General features: G+C 67.6%; 4 protein-coding genes across 6 annotated transcripts; 1 reads left to right on the forward strand and 3 right to left on the reverse strand.

The window, feature by feature from the left end:
* Positions 1–684: 684 nt before the first annotated feature.
* On the forward strand, positions 685–9,249 carry R3HCC1L (R3H domain and coiled-coil containing 1 like). 2 transcript variants are annotated; one of them, XM_035311790.1, is made up of 7 exons: positions 685–2,694; positions 2,885–4,686; positions 7,845–8,021; positions 8,113–8,183; positions 8,328–8,423; positions 8,548–8,688; positions 8,810–9,249. In XM_035311790.1, exons 1-7 carry the CDS (start codon positions 2,548–2,550, stop codon positions 8,863–8,865), a joined length of 2,490 nt encoding a protein of 829 aa, XP_035167681.1. In that variant the 5' UTR covers positions 685–2,547; the 3' UTR covers positions 8,866–9,249. The 2 variants fall into 2 exon arrangements, 1 of the variants encoding a protein (XP_035167681.1); XR_004746648.1 differs by lacking the exons at positions 8,548–8,688; positions 8,810–9,249 and having other exon boundaries at positions 2,885–4,669.
* Positions 9,250–11,009: 1,760 nt separating this feature from the next.
* Positions 11,010–15,857, reverse strand: LOXL4 (lysyl oxidase like 4). Its single transcript, XM_035311787.1, has 14 exons — positions 15,578–15,857; positions 15,280–15,458; positions 14,959–15,170; positions 14,407–14,445; positions 14,093–14,318; positions 13,802–13,985; positions 13,492–13,646; positions 13,019–13,186; positions 12,703–12,865; positions 12,344–12,587; positions 11,892–12,007; positions 11,679–11,815; positions 11,375–11,486; positions 11,010–11,273 (listed from the first exon to the last, which is right to left on the reverse strand). Exons 1-14 carry the CDS (start codon positions 15,855–15,857, stop codon positions 11,203–11,205), a joined length of 2,286 nt encoding a protein of 761 aa, XP_035167678.1. The 3' UTR covers positions 11,010–11,202.
* A 2,217-nt stretch (positions 15,858–18,074) lies between these two features.
* Positions 18,075–22,334, reverse strand: PYROXD2 (pyridine nucleotide-disulphide oxidoreductase domain 2). The gene is given in 18 exon segments (XM_035311804.1): positions 18,075–18,085; positions 18,205–18,446; positions 18,614–18,734; positions 18,821–18,927; positions 19,060–19,214; positions 19,317–19,473; positions 19,580–19,652; positions 19,737–19,769; positions 19,771–19,872; positions 19,966–20,107; positions 20,241–20,338; positions 20,463–20,524; positions 20,656–20,809; positions 20,946–21,092; positions 21,191–21,264; positions 21,338–21,431; positions 21,620–21,639; positions 21,964–22,334. Coding segments are annotated over 17 exon segments (1,941 nt in total). The 5' UTR covers positions 22,295–22,334; the 3' UTR covers positions 18,075–18,085; positions 18,205–18,375.
* Positions 22,335–23,181: 847 nt separating this feature from the next.
* HPS1 (HPS1 biogenesis of lysosomal organelles complex 3 subunit 1) lies at positions 23,182–27,667 on the reverse strand. 2 transcript variants are annotated; one of them, XM_035311803.1, is made up of 18 exons: positions 27,499–27,667; positions 27,227–27,364; positions 27,016–27,158; positions 26,690–26,798; positions 26,314–26,474; positions 26,129–26,231; positions 25,938–26,042; positions 25,743–25,812; positions 25,565–25,632; positions 25,098–25,265; positions 24,851–25,027; positions 24,712–24,779; positions 24,485–24,607; positions 24,334–24,399; positions 24,033–24,177; positions 23,824–23,937; positions 23,632–23,714; positions 23,182–23,384 (listed from the first exon to the last, which is right to left on the reverse strand). In XM_035311803.1, the coding sequence occupies exons 1-18, from the start codon at positions 27,601–27,603 to the stop codon at positions 23,222–23,224; spliced, it is 2,109 nt and encodes a 702-aa protein (XP_035167694.1). In that variant the 5' UTR covers positions 27,604–27,667; the 3' UTR covers positions 23,182–23,221. The 2 variants fall into 2 exon arrangements, with proteins under 2 accessions (XP_035167694.1, XP_035167693.1); XM_035311802.1 differs by having other exon boundaries at positions 25,938–26,045.
* Positions 27,668–27,687: the final 20 nt, after the last annotated feature.

Below are 27,687 nucleotides of genomic sequence, written 5' to 3' on the forward strand. Positions count from 1 at the left end.
CGGCCCCCGAGGTGTTGCTGTTCCCTGCCCGCCATCAAGGCTTTAAGGTCATGTGCTCTATCGATGGCAGTATGGATTGAGTGGAATTAGAAACCTCGAAGGCTAAAAATACAGCGCCCTGCCAGGAAATGAGGCAGCCTGCTGGGTGGCACTTCAACTTTTCCAGGAACTGGCACGCTGCGTGCGAGCCCGACAGCCCGGCATCCGTGCACGGCCCTAAGAGGAGAGGAGCAATGCCCGTGCTCAGTGCCTGTGGTTGCAGAGGAGCAGCACGGGCCGGCACCGTGCCCGGGCAGCTGCTCAGACCTCACAAACTCGTGCCGGAGCCTCGTGCGCCCCAGCCGAGCCCGCTCGGCGCAGGGGAGAGGAGATGCGGGGCGAGCGGTGGCTTGGTCCCCAGCTTTGGGATCTGTGGGGTTGCCCTGCGCAGCGTAGTGTGAATGAGACCTGCAGCCAGGGCTGTGCTCTGCCTCCCGGAGCGTGAAATCAGTTGGAGGTGACGCGTGGCCGTGGCATCTGATGAAGTGTGTAATAGACTGGGGGCAGGAGCTGCGCTGCCCTTAGCAGTAAAAAAAACAATCCAAACCCTCTGTGCTGCAGTGTCCCTGCCAGCCCAGGCTGGCTGCTGGGGGCTGCTGCAACCCTGCTGTGTTTGTGTCTTGCTTTGCCTGGAGCTCCCTGCGCGACGTGCCCCTGCCTTGTCCCTGGCAGCGCGTGGCTGCACGGGGAGAGGATGCTCCCAGCACCGCCCGTCTGGCTAATGCCGCACCATCTGCTCTGGAGGGTGAGGCAAGGTGAATGGCAAGCTTTCGAGGAGCCCATAAATCCTGCGTGTGAGGGCTCTTCTTGGAGGTGACTTGGGATGTGCATGGAGCGATGCTGCTCCTGGCTGCGTTCCCCGAGCGGCGCTGGCACGTGCGGTGGCTGAAGGGAAAGGAGAGCACCCTGGCCGGGCAGCGTCCCGGGGCTGGAAATCCTCGCTCCCGGTGGGGAGCAGCGCTGGTGGGGCTCAGCAGTCCCCGTGCAGGCTCAGCTCCCTTTGCTGGACGGGGGCAGGAACAGCTCCAAATGCCCCAGCTCCTGCACGGGGCGCAGGTAGCGCGGTTGGTGCGGTGGCACAGCCCCATTGTCTGCCAGGCCTGGCTGCTGGGGGCATTTCCCTGGGGAAATTCCCCCCTTGGAGGGGGTGGAAGCAGCTCCGCAGCCTTGCAAGCGAGGCGAGTGGTGGAGAAAGCTCTTTTCCCATTTTATGGCTGTAAAATGCCCCTTGCCCCGTGGCCGTGCCTCTGAAATGGCATCAGGCGTGTGGCCTCGCAGCCGGGCGCTGCTCCCCGCAGGCAGGCAGATGTGGCTGGAAGGTGATTGCTGAGGAAGCGTGTGTTAGACAGCTTTATGTGTGCCAAAATGCTGATGGCCGGGGGCTCCCGGTGCCCCCTCCCCACCGGCACACGGCAAGGCTGGGCTGCCGCTCGGTGAGAAAATGTATAACGGCTCGGAGCTGAAAAATGACTAACCCAGAGCTTGGACGGTTTGTTGGATGCGTTGCTTGTTTCTCAGTCGATAAAGATAAAGGGGACCATTCTGCCGGCGAAATTAGTGTATCAAAGAAGGGGAAAAAAATGACAAGCACTGCATATGTCTCCGCAGCGAGAATGGTGGGGGCAGCATCGCCCTGGTGCCCCTCCTGTCCCGCACCGAGTGCCCACGGGGGCGGACAGGGGCACGGAACACGGCTTCTGGGGAGCACCGGAGCTGAGCCTTGAGGCGTGGGGTGAGACCCTGCTCTTTGGGGGCCGTGCTGGGTTGGGAGGTGTGAACAGGGGGCAGCCGGGTCTTTGCCGGTGGTTTCCCCGCTGAAGCTGCCGAGCCACCTGCTGTCTCCATCTCTCCGTGCCGGGCTTGCTGGCGGTTTCCTGAGAGCCGGGAGAGACCCATCCATCACGGCAGGGCTCTGCGGGGAGCGCTGCCTCCATCCGTCTGTCTGTCTGTCCGTCCCTCCGGCAGGCGTGGGCAGCCCCAGGCGCTTCCCTTGGCACAGCGGGCTCTGGCTGCCCGGCACCGCCGGCTCTCCGAGCAGGGCCACGGGCACCGAGCGTGCCACCGCCGGCCGGGGCCACCCGTCCCGGAGGCTCATCGTGGTTCGCGGGGAGGGGAGAGGAGCCTAATGTACCGGAGGTGCCGCGGAAATGAGAGCCTTGGACGGATTCCTGGCCCTATTGATCCGCCGGCAGTTTATGCATCCTGACATTCATAATCTCGGTAGGCTCTGATGTTCCAGATTAATGGGCCCAGGGGCTGTCCATCTGTCACTTCACATTAATTACTGAAGAGGTGTTTTTCCAGTGATTTACCTGACAGCGGCCCGTGATGAATACCCCTAAACAGAGTGGGCAGTGATTAATCACGGGGCCCCGGCCTGGCCCCGCTCTGCCTTCCCCTCAGCCACAGCGCAGCCCCCCACCCCATCCGTCTCCACAAATGCTGCCTGATGCATATTTATAGGGGCACGGGGCCTGGCAGGTGGCAGGGCACCCGGTTGTGCCAAAGATGATGAAAAATAAATCTCTGCCAGGATTGGGCAGCCCGGGAGCCTGGCACGGCCACGGCTCCTCACCAGGATGTCCCCGTCCCGACCTGCTCAGCGTGCTGGCACCGGGGATGCTGTTGGGCTGTGGGTTTGTGTTCAGCCCCGTGCATTCAGCGGGAGCTGAGCTCCCCTGCCTGCAGCACCAGGGCTGGGGTGGGCAGCGGGGACCCATTTTCGCTCTCAGCACCTCTTGGCTCCTGTGTGATGTTTGCACCGTGATGGTGATGGTGAGGCTGGTCCCCTCCAGGGGACCTGGAGCGCGGTGCCAAGCCACTGGGAGCTGTCCTGGGAACCGCAGGCAGGCCCCGTCCTCTGCCCAGCTCCTCTGGCTGTGCCAGTCCTTGCAGCAGCAAGTCCTGCCGGTTGCGAGGCGCGGCAGGCGGCACAGCTGCCTCTCTGCTGGCTGGCTTTCTGCTCAGCCAGACCTTTAGTGTTTGCATGTCAGCTCCTCATCTCACACCCGTGTGTCAGGTCGCCGCTGCAGCTCCGTCTCCTCCGTGCGCAGCACGGTCACTGGCTGCCCCTCGTCCCTGCCCTGTGATTCCTGGTGCCCTGCAGCCTGGAGCTCCAGGGATGGGAGCCCTGGGTCTGCCTCCTCCCTGCCCACCCCACTCCGGTGGTGCTTGGCTGGTCGGGGTGCGGGTGGCACTGACGCTTCTCTCCTCCGCAGGCGGCGGCGGCACCATGCAGCCGGAGGCGGAGGGTGGCCGGGCGCGCCGCAGGAAGCCTGACATGGCGCTCTACGTGCCCAAAGCGCGGCGGGAGAGAGCGGCGCAGGAGGCGGCTGCGAACCACCGGGAGCCCGAGAAGCAGCGCCCGGCGCTGGACATCGGCCGGGGTGGCTCCGAGGGGCAGAGGAGAAGCCCCGGGGCCAGGACGCACGTGGGCAGGGCCGCCGGCAGAGAGAGCAAGGCGGGCGCTCGCCCCAAGGAGCCCCGGGCAGCCTCCGCCGGGGATGGAAGGGTGCCAGGCACGCACAGCCGGGGCTCCAAGGCTGGCACGGAGCTGGGAAGCAGCCAGGAGAACCTGAGGGCATTGCCCAGTGGGCAGGAGCCAAGCCTGGATCTGAGTGCTGCCCAGCCGTCGGGCAGGCAGGACGAAGTATCTCAGGACGCAGGGCTCAGGGACCGAAGCTGCAGGGTGCTGAGGACAGTGCCGGACCCGCTGTCCCCACAAGGTGCCCAGCCTGGGGCTGCGGGTCTGACCCCTGAGCCTGGGGGTGACCCCGATAGCCCAACAGCAGCTCCGCCGAGCGAGGTGTGTCGGACAGAGCCAGGCGGGTTGGAGCACCTGGGGGACAGCACCCCGGGTCCGGGCAGGGACCTCTCGAGGTGCCCGGCACAGGGTGCCCTGCAGCCGGCAGGGGAGGGCAGCACGGGCAGCACAACCCGGCTTACCTGCGAGCGTGCGGGTCTCGGTGGCCAGGAGGAGGAGGAGAAGGAGCACGGGGTGTCTCTCCTCGCAGGGCAGAGCGAGGGCTGTGCCCCCGGGGCCACAGGGGAGGAGGAGGAGAGGCAGGGAGGCAGCGCCGTGGCTGCCCCAGGAGGAGCTGCCTGCGAAGCTGGGTGCTGGAGGGGTGGTGTGGGTGACGAGTTGGTGCCACCGGGGCAGGGTGCAGGCAGCACATCCCAGCTCCTGCCGGAGCACGTGGGGCAGCTGCTGCCTGGCAAGGAGCAGAGCGCTGATGGTGCTGGGGATGCTGGTGGGGAGGGAGTCCCTGTGCCCCATGGCAGCACCGGGGCTGGGAGCAGCCCACCGGGGGCAGAGAGTGGCACTGGGGAAGGGGCTCCCCCGGGAAGCCACGAAGCCCCGCCGTCCCTGGAGCTGCTGTGCCGCGGTGTGGAGCGGCTCTCACCTGGGACCTGGGCTGAGGAGCGGGTGCAGGTGGATGGGAACAAAGACTCGCTGCAGCAGCACCGGGAGGAAGAGGAGGAAGAGGAGGAAGATCTCTGTAGTGGCTCTCCAAAGGCAGGGCCAGCCAGCACTGAGACCCAGAGTCACGACAGCCCGGGCGGCGAGGAGAGCTGGGACGCGCTTTTCAATGATGACGGGGACTGCCTGGACCCACGCCTGCTGGAAGAGGTGAGCTCAGCGGGTCGGTGAGCGTGGGGACAGCTGGGGGGTGGCTCTGGGCTCTGTCCTTGGGGTGCTGCCTGGCTGTGCAGCGTGCTGGCACTTCCAGCCACCCCCAGGGCACGAGTGGTGCCGAAAAGTCCAGGAGGGTGCTGCTGGGAGCTCCTCGCCCCTGCCTGGAGCCGCTCCCCTCCTGTCCCTCGGTGCCAGCGAGGCCCTGTGAAGGCTGGGGGAGATCTTCCCTTTGTAGTACATAAAGTGCACCCAGTAAAATGTGCTCGAGAGCCGTAAACTGCAACTGCACCCTCGTGAAAGCAGGGCTGGTAATAAAGAAATGGGCTGAGACGTATGGGCTCCCATTGAAACAGCAACGTGAAGTTTCCTGAAAACTACATCTTCTTAATCAGCTGTGGCTCATTACCGTAGCCGCCTGTAAGCGCGTGCCTAAATTTACTACAATTAGCTGCCTGGCCCTGGGAGCCGTGCCGTTCTCCTGCCGTTCGCAAGGAAAGCTCGGCTGCTGCAAATCCATTATTGCCTTTTAAATCAGCGGCGTAAAACTGGTAATGCTCAGAATGGCATTAATGGACCCAAAGTAACAAACGGCGCTAATATTGCAACGGAATGTCCAGCCCTGACGGAGAGCAGGGCTCCACGTGCCCGGTAATAGCGCTGTGCAGAAATGGGGTTAGCTCCGGAGCACGGGGACGTGGCTGTGCCCCGGGGTGCAGCTTCGTGTTGCGGTGTGGCCGTGGGATGCTGTGGGCAGTTTGTGCCACGCAGCGCCCGTGCTGGCTCTGAGGAGCTCCGGAGCACCCGTGTTACATCCCCCGGGCACTCGCTCTGAGTCAACATTAGGCTTTCCAGGGAGCTTCCCCAGATGGGTGAAAAAGGACCTGAAAAGGGGATTTGTCCGTGAAAAGTTGCCGTTTTTCCCCCTCCGCCCTCGGAGCCTGGTTGCTTCCCGATGCCTCCGAGCTGCTGGGATGCGCCTGCTCGGGGAGGGTTCGGGCTCTTGGGGAGATGTAGCTGTTGTTAATTAACTAAAAGGACAAGAAAATTAGTAGCGTTCTTCGTCATAACTGAATCCTTATGCGCTGCGGATAGCCGGCACAGAGCAAGATTTACGACGTTCTGTGTCGGGAAGAGATTTCTGATAGCAGACGGCTCTTTAATCTAGCAGGAAAAAACATAACGAGATCCACTGGCTGGAAGCTGAAGCCAGCTGAAGCCAGACTCGAAGCCAGGCGCACGTTTTTAACGCGGAGGGTAATTAACCACTGGAACAATTTCCTTGCAGCCTTGCTGGATTCTCCACCAGCTCGCCGTGGCTAAACCCCAGCCAGGTGTCGGTGTGTGAGGGACCCGCTCGGCCTCCCCGGGGCTCTGCCCTGCACGAGGAGCTGTGGGGTGGGGACAGCGCCTGGGGCACTGCGTGCTGGTGGCAGCAGCTCTCCAAATCCGTCCCTGCAAGGCGGGGTGGTGGCCGAGGCACCTGTGTGTGCTCCTGCACCTCTCAGCACCTGGATGGTGCTGCTCCGTGCTTCTCTGGCTGATCTCTTGCAGCAGGAGTGTAAGCCCGGTGGGATGGGCCTTTGGAGAGCAGCGAGCCGTGGCAGACACAATTCTTGTCCTGGGGAGCCCGGCCTTGGCCATCCACGTCCCCCAGCTCTCCCTGGAGCCTATCCATTGCAGGGGAGGGCAGGCTGAATCTGCCCCGTGTCCCCTCCGATGGTGCCCTGGGGTGTGAAGCTGCACCGCTGCTTTTAATCCTAGCTTGCAGGAGCATCCGTGTGCATCGGTGAGCTTGGGCTTGGCTCCTGCCCTGCGGCTGGGGGGGCTGCGGGCACGGGGCGACCTGTTGGGCCGTGCCTGCCGCGCAGCCAAGCCCGGCTGCCAGCCGGCTCCAGTCCTTGCCGCCCCGCCACACTCGGTGATTTGTGAAGGTCAAGGACCGTGCCGGCACTCCGCGCTCCGGCTCTCCAGTCATCGTCCCGGCGCCTGATGCTACCCCAGTGCCCTGCTCCCTCGAGCATCGCGGCAGGGCTTCATCCTGCCCCAGGATGGCTCCCTCGCGTCCCCCGGAGCGGGCAGGGGTGCTGGAGTCCGGCCAGCTGAGTCGCTCGGCCGACAGGAGACGGTCCTGTCCGGCAGCGCTGGGCTGTCCCACAAGCTCCATAACTCAGCTCTCCCCTCCGCCGGCATCCAGCCGCCCCGGCAGCACCCCCTGACCTGCCGTGAATCCATCTTCCCCATAAAATTGTTGGAACGAGCACTTTTTATTGACTGAGCTGCCCGGGATTTATGGACTCTAACCTTCCAGCCGTGGTGCGCTCCGCTACGACCGCTCAGGGGATCGGGCTGGGGACCCGGCTGAGTTATGTGCCCGCTCCCCGGCACCGCGCCGCAGCCCCTTGTCCCCCGGCACCAGGTATTTTGGGAAGCCGAGGTGCAGTGAGTGGTGCTGGGGGAGCCTGTTGGCACTGGTGCTGCCGGGGCACAGGGGAGCAGGGAGGCTGCGTGCCCTCGCCGCGTTGTGCAGCCGGCAGTGGGAGACTGATGCCTGTATTTTAAAGTGAAGGTTGAAAAATCGGAGAGGTAGAAAAGAGCTACGGCCGTCATCTTTTAGGGCTGGAGAAATGCCCCGCTGTGAGATACTAAACGAGCACAGCCCGTTCGGCTTATCCAGGCGAAGGCTGAGAAGTGACTTGATTGCCGTGAGCGAGTGCCGTCACGGGGAGGGGATGCCTGGGACCCAGGGCTCCTTAATCCAGCAGAGAGGCAGAACGAGTACCAGCGGCTGGAAGCTGAAGGCAGACAAATCCAAATTAGAAATAAGGCATAAATTTTTAGTGGTGCAAGTAGTGAACTGGTGGAACTGGCTCCTCGGGGGAGCGGTGGCTTTCCCAGCGTGGTGCTGCTGGTGTCTGGCGGGCGGCGGGGCGGGGAGGTGGCACGGGGCTCGCCGATCCCCGTGTTCATGGTGGGGTGCTCGTAATGGGAAAAGAACCGCGTGGCGCGAGAGCCCTGGTCGCTAGCTCCCGATGTCCCACCACCATTAACCCAGCAGCAGTGCTGGTGTGTGGCACAGGGGTGAGACTGCTGCCCGGGCAGTGCTGGCCGTCCACCAGGCGCTGGTGCTGGTACCGGGGTCGCTCAGCACCATCCCTTTCCCACCCCGCAGCTCTCGGGGGGGCGAGAAGCGCCGGCAGAGCCTGCAGGAGCCCCGCTTCGACTACTACGGGGCCGAGCCGGCTGCGCCGGACCTCAGCGATGCCGAGCTGCCCCACGTCATCGAGATCTACGACTTCCCCCCGGATTTCCGCACCGAGGACCTGCTGCGTGTCTTCTGCAGCTACCAGTGAGTCCGCGGCTCTGCCCGGCGCTGCGGGCTTGGCGCCGGGCCCCGCTGGCAGCACCGGTGCCTTGCTGACCCTCCATCTCTCCGGCAGGAAGAAGGGCTTTGACATCAAGTGGGTGGACGATACGCACGCCCTGGGCATCTTCTCCAGCCCCATAACAGGTACTGCTCCGAGCAGCCCGCGGGGTGTTCGGTGGGAGGGCAGAGGGGGGACGTCCCCTCCCGGCACCGTCTGGGCGCACCCCTCGGCTCAGCCGTGCCCCTGGCCGTGCCGGGCTGCCTGGCAATGCACCGCCCTCCCCGCAGCACGCGATGCCCTCAGCACCAAGCACCTGATGGTGAAGACTCGCCCGCTGTCCCAGGGCACCCGCGCGGCCAAAGCCAAGGCCAGGGCGTATGCTGGTGAGTGGGGATGTGGGGGCACCCCCAGCGTGCTGAGCACCCTCATCCCGATGCCCTGGCTGGGCAGGGGCCGTGCCAGCCCCCCGTGTGGGTGCCCACGCTGATGCCCTCTGTGCTCCCCCAGACTACCTGCAGCCGGCCAAGGAGCGCCCCGAAACGTCGGCCGCCCTGGCACGGCGCCTGGTGATCGGCGCCCTGGGGGTGCGCAGCCCCCAGACCGCTGCCCAGCGGGACGCCGAGCGCAAGAAGCTGCAGGAAGCTCGGGGTGAGCTCTGGCCCTGGGAGCCTCTCCCCGCGCTGCCGTGGTTTTCTCCCCGCCCTGGGGAAAAGCTGTGGGCAGCTGGGGGGCGATGGGGGCTCGGGATTTACCCAGTTTTTCCCCACAGAGAGGAAGCGGCTGGAGAACAAGCAGCGGGAGGATGCCTGGGAGGGCCGGGAGTGAGCTGCCTTCGTGTTCAGCCCTGCTGGAGGTGCTGCCAGGAGCCTGAGCCCCTCTCTGCGGGCAGGCAGCGCACCAGCACCTGGGGATGGAGCTGGGGCTGCCGCTGCCCCATGGGATCTGTGCAGGATGGTGCTGGGGCACGGCCACGGGGTGCTCGAGGGCTGTTTGGGGCTGTGCAAGCGCTGTCCCCGCTGGGTGCCATCGTTTGGTGCTGCCTGTCCTGCCAGGACAGGGTCCCTTGGTGCTGTGGTGGCAGCCAGCGGGACGCGGGGAGCTCGGCGGCGACAGCGCCGGCCACGCATTGCGGATCAGCCACGGCCACGCTGGGCCTTGTGAACGAGAGTGTCTTTTATTTTGCTAATAAATGCCGTTTATTTTGCCTCGCCTGGCCTCCGAGGAGGGGACGCAGCAGCGCAGGGTGCCGAGCTTGTCCTCCCTGCATCTCCCTTGGCGTGTGCCACTTGTGTGCTGCGGCCCCCAGCCGCTGCAGGGGCTTTCCCCCCCCGGGCGAGAGGCAGGAGGGGCAGGGAAGGGCTGGAATGTGCTGGCAGGGCCCCTGTTTACATGCGCGGCCCCGAACAGCGGGGCCCTTGTTGGGCTGTGGGAAGGGCGGCCCCGTTCCCACCCTGGCCCTGTTCCCAGCCCCGCGCGGGGCTGTGATGTGGGCTGCGCACCTGGGCTGGCGGCGGGGGGCTTCCTGCCCTGCCCCATGGACCTGCCTTTCTCCCGGAGCCGTGGTGCATCAAAACCCTAAAACCACCCCTGCTGCCGCTGCCGAAGGAGCACAGCCTGCCCCGCAGCCCCCAAAACTCTCAGGGTCCGTGCCTGGGGGGCTCTCGTGCCCCCAGCAGCAGGTGGGGAGTGCCCCTGCTGCCTTTCTGCTGCCCGTGCCAGCGGGTTGTGTGCTTTGGGTCACCTCGTGGCAGCCGCCCCGTGTCCCCTGGCTGTCCCCCAGCTCGGTGGCGGAGGAGCTGGTCGTGACCCCGCGGCGGTGGCTGCCTGCCCCCGCTGCCAGCTGGGAACCGTCTGGGCCGTGGCTCTTGGCAGCGAGCGGCCGGGTGGCTCGGCCAGCGGAAAGTTTCAGGGTGAGAGGATGCTCTCACACGGAAAGCATCTTCCCCCGACCCGGCGGGGAGCGGGGGGAGCCTTGGTGGGGTGAACCTCTGGCGGCACGCGCCTCGCCACGAGCCTCGCTCGCCGACATCCCGCAGGGCTACCAGCCTCTGTGGTCCTCCACGTGCGGGGACAACACGTGTGCAGCCTGTCCTGGCTCCAGGGAGGGGGGGGGGAGAACAGGGGCTCGTAACCCCCTGTCCCAGGCTGGTGCGAGCCAGGGGCATGGGGATGGGGATGGGGCAGAGCGGAGGTTAGGGCTGCAGCACCTCCAGGAGGGGTTGGCAGTGCCTGGTGGCTCACTAGGTGGGATTCCCCTTTATATCCTTCAAAAAAATAATATATGCTGGAAACCCCCCGGGGGAAAGAAACAGCAGGGGCACGTTGTCCCGTGTCCCCACCTTGCCCCGAGGAGTGAGAGCTCCCAGGGGCAGAGCAGCCCCATCCCTGCTCCTGGGGCTGCTTTGGGGCCGGGGAGCTGCCAGGAACAGCCTGGGAAAGCCCAGCACGGGCTGCAGCCGGGGCGGCTGGTGGGCTGGCTGCCGGCCCGCGCTGCCGCAGAGCTGGCTGTGCTGTGCTGTGCTGTGCTGTGCTGTGCTGCTCACGGGGTCAGGCAGTTCAGGGACAGGGTGCCCCGGCCTGCGGGCACGGCTGGCCGGGAGCCGGAGCCGCCTGGCACCAGCCCCATGCAGCCTGCACGAGGGCCGCTGGCCCTGGGTGGCAGGGAGGGGACCTCCTGGGGGCAGCATCTGTCCCTGCAGGGACCTGCTTTGTGGTCCTGGAGGGGATAGAGTGGGGAGAGGGGACGTGCAGGGAGCTGGGCCGGGCTGCTAACGGGCTACGTGGCCCTCTGCCACTGCACAGCACCCCCATCCCATTGCACAGCACCTTTATTGAGGACGCGACTGCTGCACGGGTGGCAGTGCCCGGGGCCTGTCCTGAGTCCGGGGTGGCGGGGCCGGGCGGGCAGGCTGAGGTAGTTGTCCCGGGGGGCACCGGAGTGGTGGAGCTGGGGGCTGGGGGCACCTGGGTCCCTCCTGCACGTCCTGCTGGCAGCATGGGGCTCGGCCCCCCTCCGGCCACGACGCTCATCCCCATCCTCTGCGGCAGCGTCAATAAATACAGAAGGCTTCGAGTCCCTGAGCTCAGTCAGGTGCTGCCGCGGCCGGGACACAGGCTGGGAGGCCCCCGGGTGCTGGGGGGGCAGCGTGGCGAGGCGGGGGCTCACACGAGGTTGTTGGCCAGGCGCTCACGCCGCTCCATCTCGCTCACCACGTCGGCGCCGTAGGCATCGCCTGGGGAGAGCGATGGTGGCAGTGAGGGGACATGACCTGCAGCACCCCTATCCTGGGCATTTCCCACTGCCCCCCCCCCCCCCGCCCCTGGCCCTCCTTACTCGTGTGGCAGCCGTGCACCCAGACGCGCTGCCCGTCGTACTTGCACTGGCACCGCATCACGTTGTTGGAGAAGTCCGACTCGGCCACCTCGTGCTTGGGGTTCACGACCACCTGGGGAGGGCGACGGGCACGGCTGGGGGCACCGCAGTGCCACCGTGCCTGCCACACACGCACCACCACGGGGACACGTGGGTGGCCAGGACAAACCCCGAAGCAGGCGGCGGCGTGCACCCACAGGGTGCCCATGGACCCCAGCCCTTGCCTCCCATTCCCGTGTCCCCCCGAGCCCCTCCGTGCCCGTACCTGGAAGGTGTAGCTGCCCGGCGGCACGTCGGTGATGTCGATCCACTGGCAGTCGATGTCGTGCCGGTAGGTGTCCCAGCACCCCACGCTCACCCCCTGCTCCCCAAAGTTGGCGCAGGCGAAGCGGCGCTGCAGCCCTGGGGATGTGTGGGGACAGGTGAGGAACGGCGGGGCTGGGGGGGTCCCCGTGCCCTGCCTGCGGCTGCCACCTACCCTCGGGGCAGTTGGTGTCCTCCAGGCAAAAGCTGGCCTTGTGCCCTTCGGCCACCTTGGAGCCGTTGAGCGTCAGCAGGTCGTAGTGGGTGAAGACCTCGATGCTGTGGAAGTGCCTGCAGGGACAGGGGGTGAGCAGGGGCCGGGGCAGGACGGCGAGCATGCGGCCGGCCCCGACACCGAGCCAGGAGCAGGCAGCACCTAGAGGCGAGCGGCTCTGCACAAATTACAGCCTTGCAGCCAAATAAAGCCCTAATGACAGTGCCGGCCCGGACGCTGCTAATTACCCCGGGCGGGCCGGCCTCTGCCAGGGTGGGGGCCGGGTAGGAGGGATGGCGCCCAGCAAGAGCCCTGCAGGGCACCCGCCCCGGGCAGGGGGGACGGGGCTGCCAGGTCCCCCTGTGCCCAGCCTGGTGCTGCGCAGGGGCAGCCCTGGGCCGCAGGGCACCCACCGGTGGCACTGGTGCCAGGTCCAGGCGTGCCGTCCCATGCGGGGTCGGAAGTCGGCTCTGCCCAGGTTGTGGATCTGGGAGGAGAAGCGCAGCAGGCGGCGGTGGCCGTAGGGCCACTGCATGCTGTCGGCCGAGCGGGAGAGGCAGCGCTCCTCGTGGGCGCAGTAGAGCAGCCCCAGCGGCCGGTCCTCCAGGTAGGCTGTCTCCTGCACCAGCTGCGCGTTCATCACCAGGTCCGGGGCGTCTGGCACGGATGGGATCGGTGGGGACACAGCTGGTGGCCACCAGCCTGCACCGCCCCGGCCACGCAGGGCTGGGTCCTGGGAGGACGGGCGCCCTGTGGGCTGCCAGGTACTCACGGGTGGTGCAGCTGACCCCTGCTGAGAAGCGTCCCCCGCCGCTGGGGCAGTGCACGGGGCCGTGGCGCTGGCACTGCTGGAGGGCCAGCTCGGTGCCCGTGCAGCGCACCCCGCTCATCACCACCTCGGAGGCGTCGGGGCTGCCCGCCCAGTACCAGGTCTCCTGGGCAGGGGGGAGCACAGCGCTCAGACCAGCCCTCAGCTCCCCAGCGCTGTCACCAGGGCTTGTCATCGTGTCCCCACGTGCCCTGTCGCAGCTGCTGAGCCATCCCAGCACACCAAGCTGCACAGCCCCTCGTGCTGGGATCCAACTCACCTGCAGGGCATGGCTGGCGAAGCCCAGCCCCAGCTGCCTGCAGACGACCATGGCCTCATTCAGCCCCCACTGAGCACCACACACCGCGCCCCACCGCAGCCTGCCCTGCACCGGCACCAGCACCTCCACGACGCCCTCCTCGGGGCTGCGGCCCCCGGCCAGGCGCACCTGTGGGCAAAGAGGGGCTGAAATGGAACATGGGACAGCCCCCCAGCCCCCTGGGAGTGGGTCAGGTAGCACCATCCATCCAGCTGAGCCTTCCTTCCACCTTCCTCTTCCTCCCACAAGGGTACTTTCACCACTGGCTCATCCTGTGGATCCTACATCAGTGTGGTTTGGGTGGCTCTGCCTGTCCCCATCCTCTGGGCAAACCTCAGAGCATCCACGCTGGGCGGGGGGCTTGGGGTGCTGGGGCAGGGGCTGTGCAATGGGCCCGGGGCTCAGCGGGTGCTGGCGGGGAGGCAGGGACTCACCTGGCTCTGGAAGTCCATGTGTGGCACGTGGCAGCGGACGGCCGCGTCGTCCTCGTGCCGGCACCCGCTCTGCTCGGCGTCCTGGAAGCGGCACTCGCCCAGGGAGCGCTCGTGGCCGGTGCAGCGCACCTCGCTCATGTGGATGGGGCCCAGGCCTGAAGCAGGGGGGGGACATGAGCGCTCCTGCCCCTGTGCCCACCCCAGATCCCCCCGCACACCCCCGGATGCTCCAGCAGTGCACAGACAGCTTTCCTCTATGCGCCTCTGAGCCCAGCAGCCCCCCAAGTCCTTGCCCCATCTCCCGCCTCACCTTGGCCCATCCGGGCCCCCACCAGGGCTTGCTTCGCCGTCCCGTAGCCCAGCTGCCGACACACCACACTGGCCGCCGCCAGGTCCCACCGCTTGTCACACACGGTGCCCCACTGCCCGTGGCGCAGCACCTCCACCCGGCCCTCGCCGGCGTGGGCGCCCGCTCGCAGCCGCACGGGGAGGCCCTGGCATGGGGAGCATCCCCATCAGCGGGTGCAGGGGGGGGGGTTCCCGGGTGCTGCCCGGCCCCAGGAACCTGCCTCAGGGGGTGCAGGGCCGTGCTGGGGCTCACCTTTCCTTGGGAGGCTTTGCGGGGAGGTTTCTTGCCCCTGCCCTTGCCCTGCTGGAAGGCAGGGCCAGGGACGCAGCTGACGACAGCGTGCATGCCGCGGGGACAGGCGTGCTGGTGGGGGGCCGGGGGGGCCAGCTGCGTGGGGCAGCGTGCCAGGTGGGGCTCTGTGCCCTGGCACTGCACCTGGTGCACCCAGAAACTGCTCTTCTGGCTCAGGTTCTTCAGGCTGCCGAGGGAGAGGAGCGGGAGCGGAGGTATTTCGGGGCAGGGAGAGGATCCCGTGCTGGTGCCCCCTGCCCAGAGCTGGGCCCTACCTGGAGCTGGGGTCCTTCAGCTTCATGTTCCACAGCTTCCTGCAAGGAGCATGGCCAGAGGTCGGGGGGGCTCAGCACCCCTACCCCGTGTCCCTGCCCTCCCCAGCACCCCACAGGAGCAGCTGGGGCTGGAGGGTGCTCCCACGGCACGCTGGGGGCCTCTCCCCGGTGGCAATTCCCGCACCAAAGCTGTACTCCTGTGGGACAGCACGACGCCTGGCACCGGCAGGGGCTCATTATGGGCTGTATTTATAGCCCCAGCACAAAGCTTGGCTCTCCTGTGCCTGCACCCACGCCGTGCACGACAAGGTTGGGGAGCATCCTGCAGCTCCCTGGCTGCTGCCCAGCCCAGCTCTGCCCCTGTTGAAGCCCCCAGGAAGGGGCCCCAGGCATGGGCAGGTACTCCACACACCCAGCCATGAGCACACCTCTTCCCTGGCACCCCCCCTTCACCCCACTGACCACCATGCCCCAGCTGCATGTCCCAGGAGCCCCGCGGCACGTCCCGCCAGCCCCCTGGCACCCTGCCCCATGGCTCATCCCGTTCCCTACCGGTAGAAGTTGGTGTTGACGTGCTTCTCCTGGGGGAAGCCCAGCATCCCGCAGACCACGCGGCTGTTGTTCCTGGTCCAGCCGGCATCGCACACCTGCCTCCAGCGCCCGTTGTGCTTCACCTCCACGGCTCCCTCCGTCACCGGCATGCTCAGCTTGGCCCGCGCCAGGATGGGTTTGATGCGCACCTCCTCCAGGCTCAGCCCCGGTGCCTGCGGGGTGGGCACGGGGGCTCCAGAATGGGACACGCGGTGGAGGGAGGGGACGACGGGACCTGCCCCAGCCCCTCGCCATCCTAAGGGGCGTCTGGTCCCCACTCACCTCTCCCAGCAGACCAGGGGCTGCGGCCGGGTCGGGGCCGCTGTGCCGGCGCTGCCCCGAGCACACCACGCCAGTGTCCTCACCGTGGTGGCAGTCGCTCATGCCCCAGCCGTTGTGGGTGCACTCGGCCAGGGAGGATTCGCTGCCCCCGCACCGCACGTTGTCCAGCCAGATGGGGCCTGGGGGGATGGACGCGGGCTGGTGGGACCCCCACAGCACTATGGATCCAACAAGCGCCCCCCTTCAGGCTGCCCCCTCCCATAGCACCCCATGCATGGTTCCCCCAGCTGCCCCTTACCTTCCCCCTGGCCGTAGGTGGCACTGTGTGTCCAGGTGATGGCCGCGGTGTAGCCCAGCTGCCGGCAAGCGACGGTGGCCGCGTGGAAATCGAAGCCATCGTCGCACACGGTGCCCCAGCGCCCCTGGTACAGCACCTCCAGCCGACCCTCCCCGGCTGGCCCCCGTGGCCCCGCCAGCCTCAGCTGCAGCCCGGCCGTATCCTGCGCGCTGGGGACCGCCCGGCACAGCAGCAGCACGAAGGGGAGCAGGATGGGGCTCGCACCAGCTGGCATCGCCATCGCGGCTCCTGGGGTGGGATGCCTGGGGACAGCCCGACACTGAGCCCCTGGGGAGCACAGCGGGGTGGGGGTGCTCCCACAGCCCCCCCCCCGTGCCCCAGCAGTGTGGTGGTGGTGGGGGATGTCGTGCCCCCTGGCATGGCAGGGGCATCCCCGTCCCCATGCTGTGCGGGATGCAGGGGCTGGTCCCTCTCCGTCCTGCACACAGCCCTGTCCCCATCCCCACACCTCTCCCCCTGCACCTTCACTGGGAGCACCGCTGGGGCTGCTGCCCCCCACCCCCCCGAGGTACCCGAGCCCCCCCAGCACTCACCCTGGGTGTCGGCGTGGGGCAGATGTGGGACAGGCAGCGGCGTGGGGACGTGGTGCTGGCTCCCGCTGGCCTCCAGCAGCTCTCCTGCCGCCGAGCACCGCCTGCTGCCGCTTTTATGGTGCGGCGCGGTGGGACGCCCCGGGTGGGGGCCCACGCTGCCCAGCCCAGCCCCAGCCCCCCCCGCACACAGGGCCCAGAGGCCGGCCCCGCACCCTGCCTCCCCCCCAGCCCCACTCTTCCACCCTGGGGCAAAGCCACCCCTGCCCACCCCCAGAGGATTTTTTGGGGGCATAAAGCACGCATGGGACAGCCCCCACCTGCCATAAGCCTGCCCCACCCCCCAGGATGAAGCCAGGACCCCCAGCTGGGGCTGTCCCCCACCCAGCATCGCTGCACTGCGGGGCTGGCCCCCAGCCAGGCAGAGCGAGGCTGTGCTGGAGGTGGCAAATTGTCCCACGGGGGCTCCCCAGGAGGACACCCCTCGCCCCACGCGGTGGCTGAGTGGGGTGCTTGGACATGGGGTGGCACAACGGGGCCAAGGATTTGGGGGGCACTGAGACCAGCAAAGGGAGCCTGGGAGGGGCAGGGGGCAGCACGTGGGCTATCCCCGAGCCACGCTGGCTGCGGGGGTCCCTGGGTGCTGCCCCCCCTCCCCAGCCATGCAGACAGGGGGTGCCCCCCCCGAGCAGTCCCCGGGGCACCCCGCCGCCTGCGCCCCGCCGCGGGATGGGGATAAACAGGAAGCGCCTCTGCCCCGGCCGTGGCCACCGGCTGGCCAGGAATGTGCCGGTGGCTACTGGGTTGTTTGTTTGGAGTTAAAGCAGCCGGTTCCTGCCGGGACGAGCCAGGAACAACACGGCCGGGAATAGCCCGTGAGCTCATTGCCACGTCCTGCCAGGGCCTTTGGCACCCCCCCCGGCACCCTGCGTCCCTACGTGGGGCACCCTCACCCGGATCCTGTGCCTCGGCTGGGCTGGTGCCATGTGCTGCGGCATCTTCTGGGGGTGCCCGGGGAGGATAAAACCAGGATCTGGGGCCACGGGGTGCATGTGTGGGCCACGGGGCAGCGGCAGGGCTGTGCTGCAGCCACGGGACGGCGGCCAGGGGAAGCCCTGGGGAAGGGCAGGGTTGGGTCCAGCAGCGGAGCTCGTGACTCACGGAGCCACCACGGCTCACGGTGTCTGGGTGTCTGGGAGCTCAATTGCCGGAGTGTGAGGCCAGGAGCCCCCCCTCGTCCCCCAGGGGACGGCTGCAGGCGGGTAGGGATGCCTGGGTCCTGCTCCCAGCTCTGCCCCTGCTCCTGGGGGGGAGCGAGAAAAGGGCAGGGGGGGCTCCGAGGAGCTCTCAGCACCATGCCCTGCCATGGTCAGGCCGGGGGGGTGTCCCCTCCTCGCTGCCACCCCCAGCCCAGCCCTCAGGGCTCGCCGGGCACCGGCACCTGCAGCCTGCGTGGCCGGCGGCCGCGGCAGCTAAAAATACGGAGCTGCAGCAGGGCAGCCCCGGGCGCGGGAAGCTGTGGGCAGCGGGCGGGCGTGCGGGGCTATTCTCAGCGGGCTGCGGGCCTATTCCTGGCCGGTCAATATTGATTCAGCCAGCTCAGGTGCAGCAGCGCAGCCCGGAAGCGCCGTATTTAGGGCCCGGCGGGAGGAGAGACTGGGAGCTGAATCGGGAGCATTGTCCCCGGGAGGAAGAGGGCAGGGAGAGGATGTGAGCTCTGTCATCTGCTGCGAGCGGCGCCCGGCAGCGGCACGGGGCAGAGCGTGGCACACCCAGCGTGGGCTGCCTGAGCTGGGCTGCTTGTCCCCGATCACCGTGACACTCCTGTCCCCGCCGGCAGGGCCCCCAGGGGCTGCGTGAGCACAGGCAGTGCAGGCGGCACAGCACAGCCCACGCTGGGGGGGACATGGGCTGGGCTCTGTGCTCACAGCCCAGGGCCAGGACATCGCATACAGAGCTGCAAAACCATGGGGAGAGGGCCAAATGCAGAGCCTCTGGCTGTGTTTATTTCCGTGGGTGCCACAACACCCAGGGCACGGGGGTACCTGTGTCCCACCAGCCTGCCCCCCACGCACAGGGGTGCTGCTGCCAGTGCTTGGCCCGCTGCAGTGGTGGGAAGCAAGGTGGGGACAGCAGGCTCGGCATGGGGACAGCAGGCCTCACTGCAGCCGCATCCCCGCCTAGGTGAAGTCGGTGTCACCGCCGCCGTCACAGGCGCTTGAAGTCCCCGAGAGCCACCCGGGCTGCATTGCGTCCCGCTGCTCCCATCACGCCGCCTCCTGAAAGGCAGAAACGGGGAGCAGTGGCCCCAGCAGCGGGGGCTGCACCGGGGGGGGTGGCTCTGCCTCACCGCCAGGGCTGAGAGTGCTGGACCTCACACCTTGTGCTCCCCTTGCCCCTCGTCCATGCGCCCTGCCCTCCTCCTGCCCTCCCTGGCCCTACTCACCAGGGTGTGCTCCGCTCCCACACAGGTACAAGCCTGGAACTGGGGACCGATAGCCCGAGTAGGATGGTGCCGGCCGGGCAAAGTACAGCTGGTCCAGGGACATCCCTCCATGGAAGATGTTCTGCAACCGGAGCCCAGCTGTGTGGGCGGGCTGTGCCTGGCCGCTCGCTGTGCTGATGCTCAGCGCCGAGCCCGCGTGGTACCCACCCCGCCAGGCAGCCCGAAGACCCTCTCTAAGTCCGGGGGTGTCAGGATGTCCCTGCCGATGACGGACGCCTTGAAGCCTGGGGCATAGGCTTCGATGCAGTCGAACACTAGGGAGGGAAGGAGGCGCTGGCAGGCAGCTCAGGGGACACGGTGACCGGCCCCTGAGCACGAGGGTGGCTCTGCCTGCAGCAGGGACCGGCGCTCCTGGTGTTACCTGCCTCCATGCACGTGTTACATACCCGTGTCCGCATACGCATTTCTAGCCTGCTCGTCCCAGGGCCGCCCCCCTGCCAGCTCGTACGGGGTGTACTGGGTGAAGAGGGACACGACGTGGCAGCCCCGTGGGGCCAGCCCCGGGTCCAGCGCCGAGGGGATGCACAGCTCGATCATGGGCCTGCGGGAGCGGGACTGAGCCACCCCAACCATCCCCCAGCACTGCCCTCCTGCTCCTTCTCCGGGACACCGTGGGCAGGGAGCGAGGCCTGGGGGCTCCTACCTGCTGGAGGGGTGCCCGCCAGCGGCCTCGGTGAACGCCTGGTGCAGGAGGTGGGTGCCCTCGCAGTTGAGGTGGATGGAGCACTGGTGGTGGGGTAGGGGCTGGCCATCACGGGTGTTGGGGGCAGCCAGGAAGCTGGGCAGGCGATCCACTGCCACTGGGATGGGGGCAAGACCGGGTTTATGCTCCTGGGGAGACATGCAGCCTTGTGCTGTTGTCCCCCCTGAGATGGGATGGCAGAGGAGGCAGCCCCCTGTACCTACCGTTGATTTTGGTGACAGGGGAGCGCGTGTCGACACACCGGATCCTCCTGGCAAAGTCCTCTGGCAGCTGCTCCTGAAGGGGGACAGGGGGCACCGCGGTGATGGGGCCGCTATGGGACATCCCAGTCGGGGGATGACAGCCCTGCGTGCCCCATACCTGGGGGGTGAGCTCCAGGAAGGTGATCTGGGGGGGAGGCGTTGGACAGCACCACTTTGCTCCTCACCTCCGTCCCGTCCCGCAGCACGACGCCCTGTGCCTGCCCGTCCCTGCCCAGCAGCACGCGGCACACAGCCTGGGCAGAGGGGAAGGGGCCAGCACCTCACCCGGCTTCTCCCTGGGGCCATCGGGCAGCCCGTGGAGGTCCCCGTGCCCAGAAACCCGGTACCTTCTCGGTAAAGATGTGGGCGCCCCGGGTGGCCGCTGCGCGGGCGATGGCTTGGGACAGGGCCCCCATGCCACCAGCCACGTAGCCCCAGGCGCCGCGCCGCCCCTCCAGCTCGCCCATGACATGGTGCAGCAGCACGTACCTGAAGGGACGGGGACTGAGCTCACCCAGCCCCTGAGCCACTCCGGCAAGCCTCGGGGCCACGCCGGGCTGAGCGGGGTGGCCTGGAGGGGATGGCGTGGCCGTGAGCCCCAGGGAGGGGACGGGACCCTCACCCGCTGCCAGGGCTGTGGGGGCTGCTCATGGCTCCGATCACCGCATCGGTAGCCAGGGTTGCCTTCAGGGGCTCCGACTCAAACCAGTGATCCAGGATCTGGCCCCGGAGACAAGGAGAGAGCCGGGCTCAGGGCTGGGCTGCAGCCAGGACCTGGTGGGCACGCAGGGAAGCGGAGCGGGCACCGGGAGGGTGGCTCTGTGCCACTGCAGCCGGCACGCACCTTGGAGATGGGGGCTGTCAGCACCTCGTAATAACGGGGCAGCTGCCGGCCCAGCGCCAGCCCTGCGGGGAGAGGCAGCTCTGGGGTGTGCATGGCTGTACCAGGGCACAGCCACCGGCACCTGGAGGGGCTGAGGCCAGGCAGGAGCCCGGGGCCAGGCAAACAGCCATTGCCAAGGGGATCCTGAATGTACCTGCCCGCAGCAGGGGCTGCAAGGCTCGTAGGGCTCTGAGCCGCTGGATCAGGGAGCCCTGCCCCAGGGCAGCTGTATCCACAGGGGGGGCATCCAACAGCGGGTCGATGGCAGCCACCAAGCGCCCCATGAGTGCCTCATACTCAGGGTAAGCCTGAAACGGGACAGCAAGTGGCCAGAAGGGACTGAGCCATGGTGGGTGCAAAGGACACCCCGCCACGAGCATCCCCGCTGCTCCACAGGGCAGGGCAGCTCCTCGGGGCTTTGCTTTGCCCCGGTCCCCGTGGTACCTGAGCATCCTTCTGGGAGAACTGGGCGATCTGCCGCTGGGTCTGGGCCATGTCGTGCCCCAGCAGGAGGGAGCGGGGTGGGCTCCTGTCCTCCAGCAGCGGGGTGAAGGAGTAGGGGTCCCGCGGGAGCACCCTCAGGCCATGTCGCTGTGAGACACGGAGGGCAGTGAGACAAGGAGGCAGCAGTGTCACCCTGCTGGCGTGCCAGGAGGTGCTGGTGGCCCAGCTGGGGACGGGCACGGTACCTGCAGCTCCAGCTCGCTGTAGATCTGTGGCCGCAGCAGGCTGAGCAGGTAGGATGCCCGGGAGAACTTAAAGCCTGGAAGATGTGGGGTGGTGAGGGGTAAAAGGGGCAGGCAGGGGCCAGGAGGGCGTAGGGCATGTGGGGATACCTGGCACGATCTCCTCGGTGACGGCCGCGCCGCCCAGCACGTGGCGCTTCTCCAGCACGGCCGTGCGCAGCCCTGCCCGCTGCAGGTAGGCAGCCTGCGGGGAGCGTGGCATCATGCTGTGGGTGGCACGTGTCCTCCTCATCCCAACCACCTCCCCGACCCCTCGCCAGGGTGGTTCCAGCTTCCCAAATCCCTCCGGGAGCCCCCAGCCCCTGCTCTCGCTGCAGACCCTCCCCGGTCCCACAGCGTCCCCAGGGTGAGCGCTCTGCCTCCGGTACTCACTGCCACCAGCCCGTTGTGCCCTGCAAGGAGAGACGGAGGGGAGCTGAGCCCGGCTGAGCCAGGATGGCCCCACGGCACGGCGCATCCCCCCACCCCAGGGATGTAGGCACCCAAAAAACAAGCTCTGGACATTGGAGGGAGCATTCTCCCCCATCCTTACATCCCCAGGCCCCAGTGGGGCAGGGTTGGTGACAAAGGTCCCCCAGCTCTGCGCTGACCCCTTAGCCAGCAGCACTCAGGGGAGCTGCAGCACATGGCTGTCCGTGCCAGCCCCCATGCAGCTCCTGGCACAAGCAGCATGCTGGGGGCCGCTGCATCCCCGCCAGCTCCTTGCCCCGCGTTACCTGCCCCGATCACCACCGCGTCGTACTCCTGCTGCAGCCGTGCTGCGGCCCCGCTGTGAGCCAGGCGCCGTCCCCGCAGCCCGCGGGCAGCAGAGCCCGTGCCCAGCCTCACAGGGAGCCCGGCCGCCATCTCCGTGCAGTGCCTGCAGCTCCTGGACTTTGCTTTCACGGCCACACTTCTCACGGGGCACGGGGAGGGGACAGGGGGCCCAGGGCAGGGGACACCTTGGCACAGGGCCGGATGCTGCATCCCAGGGCTTGCGGGGAGGCTGGGCAGGACATGGGCCCCAGAGCAAGGTGCCAAGCCCCGGCCAAGCATTGCCTGGGGCATGCAGGGAGGCTGGGGAGCGGCTGTGTGCAGGGCCAGATCCTGCCTGGTGCTCAGCGGGCTGCTCACAGCAGCTCACTGCCCTGCCGGCACCGCAGGGACCCAGGGCACTTGGCTGGGCTGTGTGACCACTGAGTGCTGCGGGCAGGAGGAGCTCAGCACCCCCACAGCAGCTGGGAAAGGGGCAGCCTGGGGCTGGGCTTGGCTCCGGACCCACAGCTTTTGCTCAGCAGGGCAAATTCCTGCCCGGCAGGACGGGGCAAAGGCCCTGCCGTGGTCCAGTGCTCCCCGACCCACGGTGCCTGGCCTCAGCTGCACGGGGCAGTGGCTGCACAGCCCCCGAGCAGAGGGAGCCCCGGTGCCGTGCCCAGAGGGCTCACACGTGGTCCGACACCAGATGTGTCTGGCGAGCACATGGGCTGCCTCGGCTCTGCCGCGTGCTGGCTGCCCAGCTCGGCCCCGCCGTGCCCGGGAGCTGCGGGCAGGCACGGGGTGCATCCCGTGCACCCCATCCCTTGGGGACCCCGACCCCATCAGCCCCACATTTAGGGGTGCGGGGGGGGGATCGGGGTGCACCTCAGGCCGTTCACCGCGCAGGTTTGGCTCCAGCGTTTTGTTCTCCGGCCAAAGCCAGGCAGCGGGGCCAAGCCAACGCCATAAATCCTGCCTTGGAAACGCGCTTTTCAACAAGGCCGTGATTTGCCAAAAAGCTCTCAGCCCCGCTCCCGGCCCGTCCCGGGAGGCTGCTGGGTGCCAGCCAAGCAGGCGGGGAGGGGAGCGGCGGGCAGCGCAGCCCTGGCCGAGGACGGGGAGGCCGCACGTGGCCGCCCCCAGGCACGGCCGGCCGTGCTCCCAGCTCACGTGCACCCCCTGAAAGAGCAGCACGAGGAGACATCCGCACCCTGCTTTAATGCCGGCCCCGGGGGCGGCTCAGAGCAGGGGGATGCGGGAAGGCTCCCAGAGGCGCCGGGCCAAGTCGCAGGCCTGCTGGACCACCAGCTCGGAGGGGATGATGCCCAGGTGCACGGTCAGCAGCTCGTAGCACTTCACCACCTCTGCCTGGTGGTTCTTGCTGTAGTAGCGCAGCAGCTTCCTGGGGAGGAAAAGCGGGGGTGTTCTGCAGGGAATGGCACAGCCTGCGGGGGGGGGGGGTCTGCAAAATCACCCCTTTTTGGGTCGTCTTCCCCTAGAAAGCCCCTGCCAAGGACATCCCTGCGGCCCCAGGACCGCAGCCCCAGGCTGTGTGGCACCCCAGCCCTCCCAGCGTGGGTGCCCCTCCGCTGCCCCGTCCCAGCAAGCGCAGACACCGGTGCCAAGCAGCAGGGCTGGGGGCTGCCGACCTGTAGTAGTCTCCTGCCAGCATCCCGATGGGAGCAGAGTCGTCGGAGAGGACGGGCACCTCCATCACCTCCAGCTTGTAGCCCTGGGGACAAAGACAGCAGAGGGCAGGGCTGTACCAGGGTGGGGAGGAACGAGGGGCCGGACCCCAGCGGTGCTGTGAGAGGGGCTCAGCCCCTTCCCACCCCTCGTACCAGCTCGTTCTCGAACCAGAGGAAGTAGGAGCAGCAGTAGTCGCCGTCCTGCAGCATCAGAGTCGTGTAGCCCTTCTGCAGGTACCGCCGGGCCAGCGCGACCAGGGACCAGACCTGGGGGACAAGGGGCACCCGAAGGCTGAGCACAAACAGCCGGCTGCACGGCGCTGGCCCTGCTCGGGCGCTGCAGGGCCGCATCCTGCCCGTACCTTGCTCTTGACGAACTCGGCCAGAGGCCCCTTGCCCAGCTCCGAGCTGGACTTCTCCGCCACGCTGAGCGACGGAGCCATCATCTGCCCAGCCGTGCGGTCGACGTAGATGAAGTGCACCAGGCCAGGGAAGTCCTCCAGGTACGTGGGGCCGGTTAAGGGCATCCAACAACCTCGGTGCTCTTTCGGGACAGCCCCCGGACCCCGGGGAAGCCCCCCTGACCACCTTCACCTTGCCCCCATCCCCACCTCCACCCTCCCTGCGGGGGTCCCGGCCCGGCCGAGCCGCGGGGAGGGATATGACACCATGGTGATGTTGCGCCTGCTCTTCACCAGCAGGAAGTCCCGCCAGTCCAGCAGCTTCTCCCTGCCAAGGAGAGGAGCCATGAGAGGCCGGGACCCCCCCTGGGGCTGTGGGGCAGCCCCCCAGGGGTGCGGGTACCCCCCCTCACCTCATCAGCTTCTGGGCACGGTCCCGCAGGCCCTGCGACAGGCTCGGGCTGGCAGAGCTGAGGAAGAGCTGGCGGTACACGGAGCAGAGCTGCCGCTTCACCGTGCCCAGAGCCTGCAGCAGCCTGGGCCGGGGGACAAAGGGGGGACACGCTTTTAGTCTCTCTGCGTTCAGAGCAGCAGGGAAAACCCCGGGGGCTGCAGGCATCCCCTGCCACCCCGTACTCACTCCAGGCTGCTCCCAGGCTCGCTGCGGGAGAATATCTTGTTCTTGAACTCCACCCAGGCGTTCTGCAACTAGATGGAGATGAGGCTCAGCATCTGACCAGCGGGACGGCAGCATGGGGTCCTTGCATCCCCGCTCCCACCTGGACGTCCTGCCCGCTCAGCTTCTTCACAAACTTGTCCATGCGCTGCCGCAGCTCGGCCAGGAAGGGAAAGCTGCGGGGGGCTCCCACCTCCTGCCCCTCTTCCAGCTTCTTCTCCAGCAGCAAGAACCCATCCAGCAGCTGGTGCAAGGTGACGGCCGCGTGGGTCGTAGGGCCCTGTTGTAGAAGAGGGAGATGGGTCAGGCAGGACCCAGCCCAGCGCCGCTGCCTTCACCTTACAGCTCACCTTGGTCAGGAGCACGAGGGAGATGCCCGGCCAGAGCGGGAGGCAGTGCATGGTGTGGGGCAGCAAGGGGCAGTAGCCTTCCCGCAGGTTGGCATCCAGGAAGATCCTCCTGGGGTTTGAAGCCTCAGGGACCAGGGGCTCCAAGGTCTGGAGCAGGTCCTCCGCCACCTGTGCAGAGAACAGGGATGCTCAGCCCCCTGCGGGGACAAGACAGCCCGCACCAGCCCAGAACCTTCTGCAGGGACACGGAGGCAGAAGCAACGTCCAGGCACAGCTGAACTAAGCAAGCTGGAGGGGACACACAGCAAAACTGCAGCAGCGAGGAAAGCGCCCAGGGATCCTGAAAGGGCAGTACATAGAGGGGAGGCTGCTTGTGAGGGAGAAGTGGCGAGGAGCAGAGGCAGCAGAGAGCACCACGACAGGCTGGGGAGGCATGGACCCGGGAGCAAGTCTCTGCCCACGCTCACCTGGACATCCGCAGAGTCTGCATCCCCAGCAGCCGCCAGCTCAGGGCTCTCGGACCAGCTCTCACTGCCTGCAGGGAACGCAGCAGCTCCGCTCTACGTGCCAGTCCCCCACGCCCCCCCCAGGCTCCCCGTGGGGCTGCAGGACCGGCGCACGACTCCTTCCCAGCCAGGCACTCACCCGTGCTGTGTCTGCCCGGCGAGGGCTGGGGCGTGTAGTAAACCTCGGGCGTGGAGAGATCGTCTGTGTCCTGCCAGCCAGGAAGGGCTGGATCAGCTGTGCCCTGCAGGCACGACTCCGGTGCGAGCAGCACCTCCAGCGTCCCACGCTGCAGCTCCCAAAGTCCCGGGCCCTGGGGCAGCCACCCACTCTCACCTGATCGTCTGACTCCTTCTCCGCACCTCCATGGGAGCTGGGGCTGCTCACCGGGATGCTCTCGCTTCTCTTGGGTCCTTGAGGCAACACCTTCCCTGCTTCAGACTTCCAAGATGAGAGAGGAAGAAAATTAAGCCCTGGCTCTCAAGACGTCAGCCCCCCAGGGGCACCCCAGCCCGCTGCCCCCACACCTGGGGGCTGAGCTCCTCCTCGGCGCTCTGGCTGGGGTACAGGTCCTGCACCAGGAGGATGAGGATGAGCAGGTCGGCGGGGCGGATGGAGCTGGCGTTGCGGCTGCGGAACAGAGAACAGAGGGGTCAGGAGGGGTGGTGAGTGGCCTCCCCGGGAGGGTTGGTGGGGTCGGGGCCAGGCACACCTGGAGTAGAAGGCCAGCAGCTTGGTGTGCACCAGGAGGAAGGCATGTCCCACCTCGTCCCCGCCACGCTCAGGGCTGGCGTTGATGTACTGCACCACCTGCCTCTCCAGGAACTCGATGCACTGCTCACAGAGCTGGGGGTGGATCAGCCGCTCCACGGCCTGTGGCATGGCAGGGAGGGTGCTGAGCCCCCCCCAGACCCTGCCACACAGCCCCAGGGCAGGTCTGGGCTGCTCCCTAACCCCATGCACCCCATGGCTTGGGGAGCTCCCTACAAAGAACTCTTCCCCAGATCCTGGGACCCCACGCAGCATCACACCCTGCCAGCCTGAGGGACATTCCCAGGTTGTGACCAGCAGGTCCCAACGCACGGTACCTCCACGGCAAAGCTCTGGTCCTCCTCTCGCAGGCGGAGGTAGGTCTCCAGCAGGCCCCGCAGCAGGCTCCAGACGCGCTCCCGCTGCTCCGAATCGGCCGGCCGCAACCTGCGATGGCCTCAGAGCATGAGCCACATGTGGGACATCACCACCCCGGGTGGGTGGACAACCTAGACCCCGATGGCAGCCCAGCAAAGAGAAAGCAGAGGGGGATCCCACTGTATGGGAGGGTCTCAGCTATGAGACATGCTCCCAGCTGCCCCGTTTGGCAGCTCCCCCAGAACCCCCATGCCCCAGCCCGCCCCGTCCGGTGGTCCCCGCTCACTCCTTGCGGATGAGGTGGGAGTCAAGCGTGACGAGGCCGCAGTGAGCCTCCACCAGGCGCCGCAGCACGAAGAGCGTCCTGCGCAGGTCGTCCTCGCTCTCCGTCCCGTCGCCGTTGACTGCGATGTACAAGCAGTCCCCAAACTGCAACACACAGAGGGGTCAGACCCGGGCCGGCCGCCCCCCACCCCGCTCCCCCTGCCCAGCCCTACCATGTGCAGGACGTGGAGGTGCCTCCCGTGCTCGGCCCTGAAGCAGGTGTAGGTGTCCGACAGCTTCTCCAGCAGCGCCGTGCAGGAGATGATGAGGGGCGCGAACAGCGTGTTCAGGCTATCCTCCACCGCCGGGCCCTGGGGCGCACGGCCGGCTCAGCACCCCGGGACCCCCGCACCCCCTGCCCCATCCCAGCTCCGCACCCTGCCCCTGCCCCCGGGGCCGCCCCGTCCCGTCCCGTCCCGCCTCGTCCCGCCCCGTCCAGCCCCACCTGCACGGCGGCAGCGGCGGGCGGCCGGAGCCGGCGGAGGAAGGCGGCATCAGCCCAGTAGAAGAGCAGCTCGGCGGCGCTGCTGGCGATCAGGACGCACCGCATGGCCCCTCCCGTGCCACCGGGACCCCGGAGCACCGGGACCCCGCGGCTCCGCCCGCCCCGCGCCGCTTCCTGCTCCGCCGCCCG

Source organism: Oxyura jamaicensis, assembly GCF_011077185.1.
Source record: "Oxyura jamaicensis isolate SHBP4307 breed ruddy duck chromosome 6 unlocalized genomic scaffold, BPBGC_Ojam_1.0 oxy6_random_OJ55, whole genome shotgun sequence".
Taxonomy (NCBI): domain Eukaryota; kingdom Metazoa; phylum Chordata; class Aves; order Anseriformes; family Anatidae; genus Oxyura; species Oxyura jamaicensis.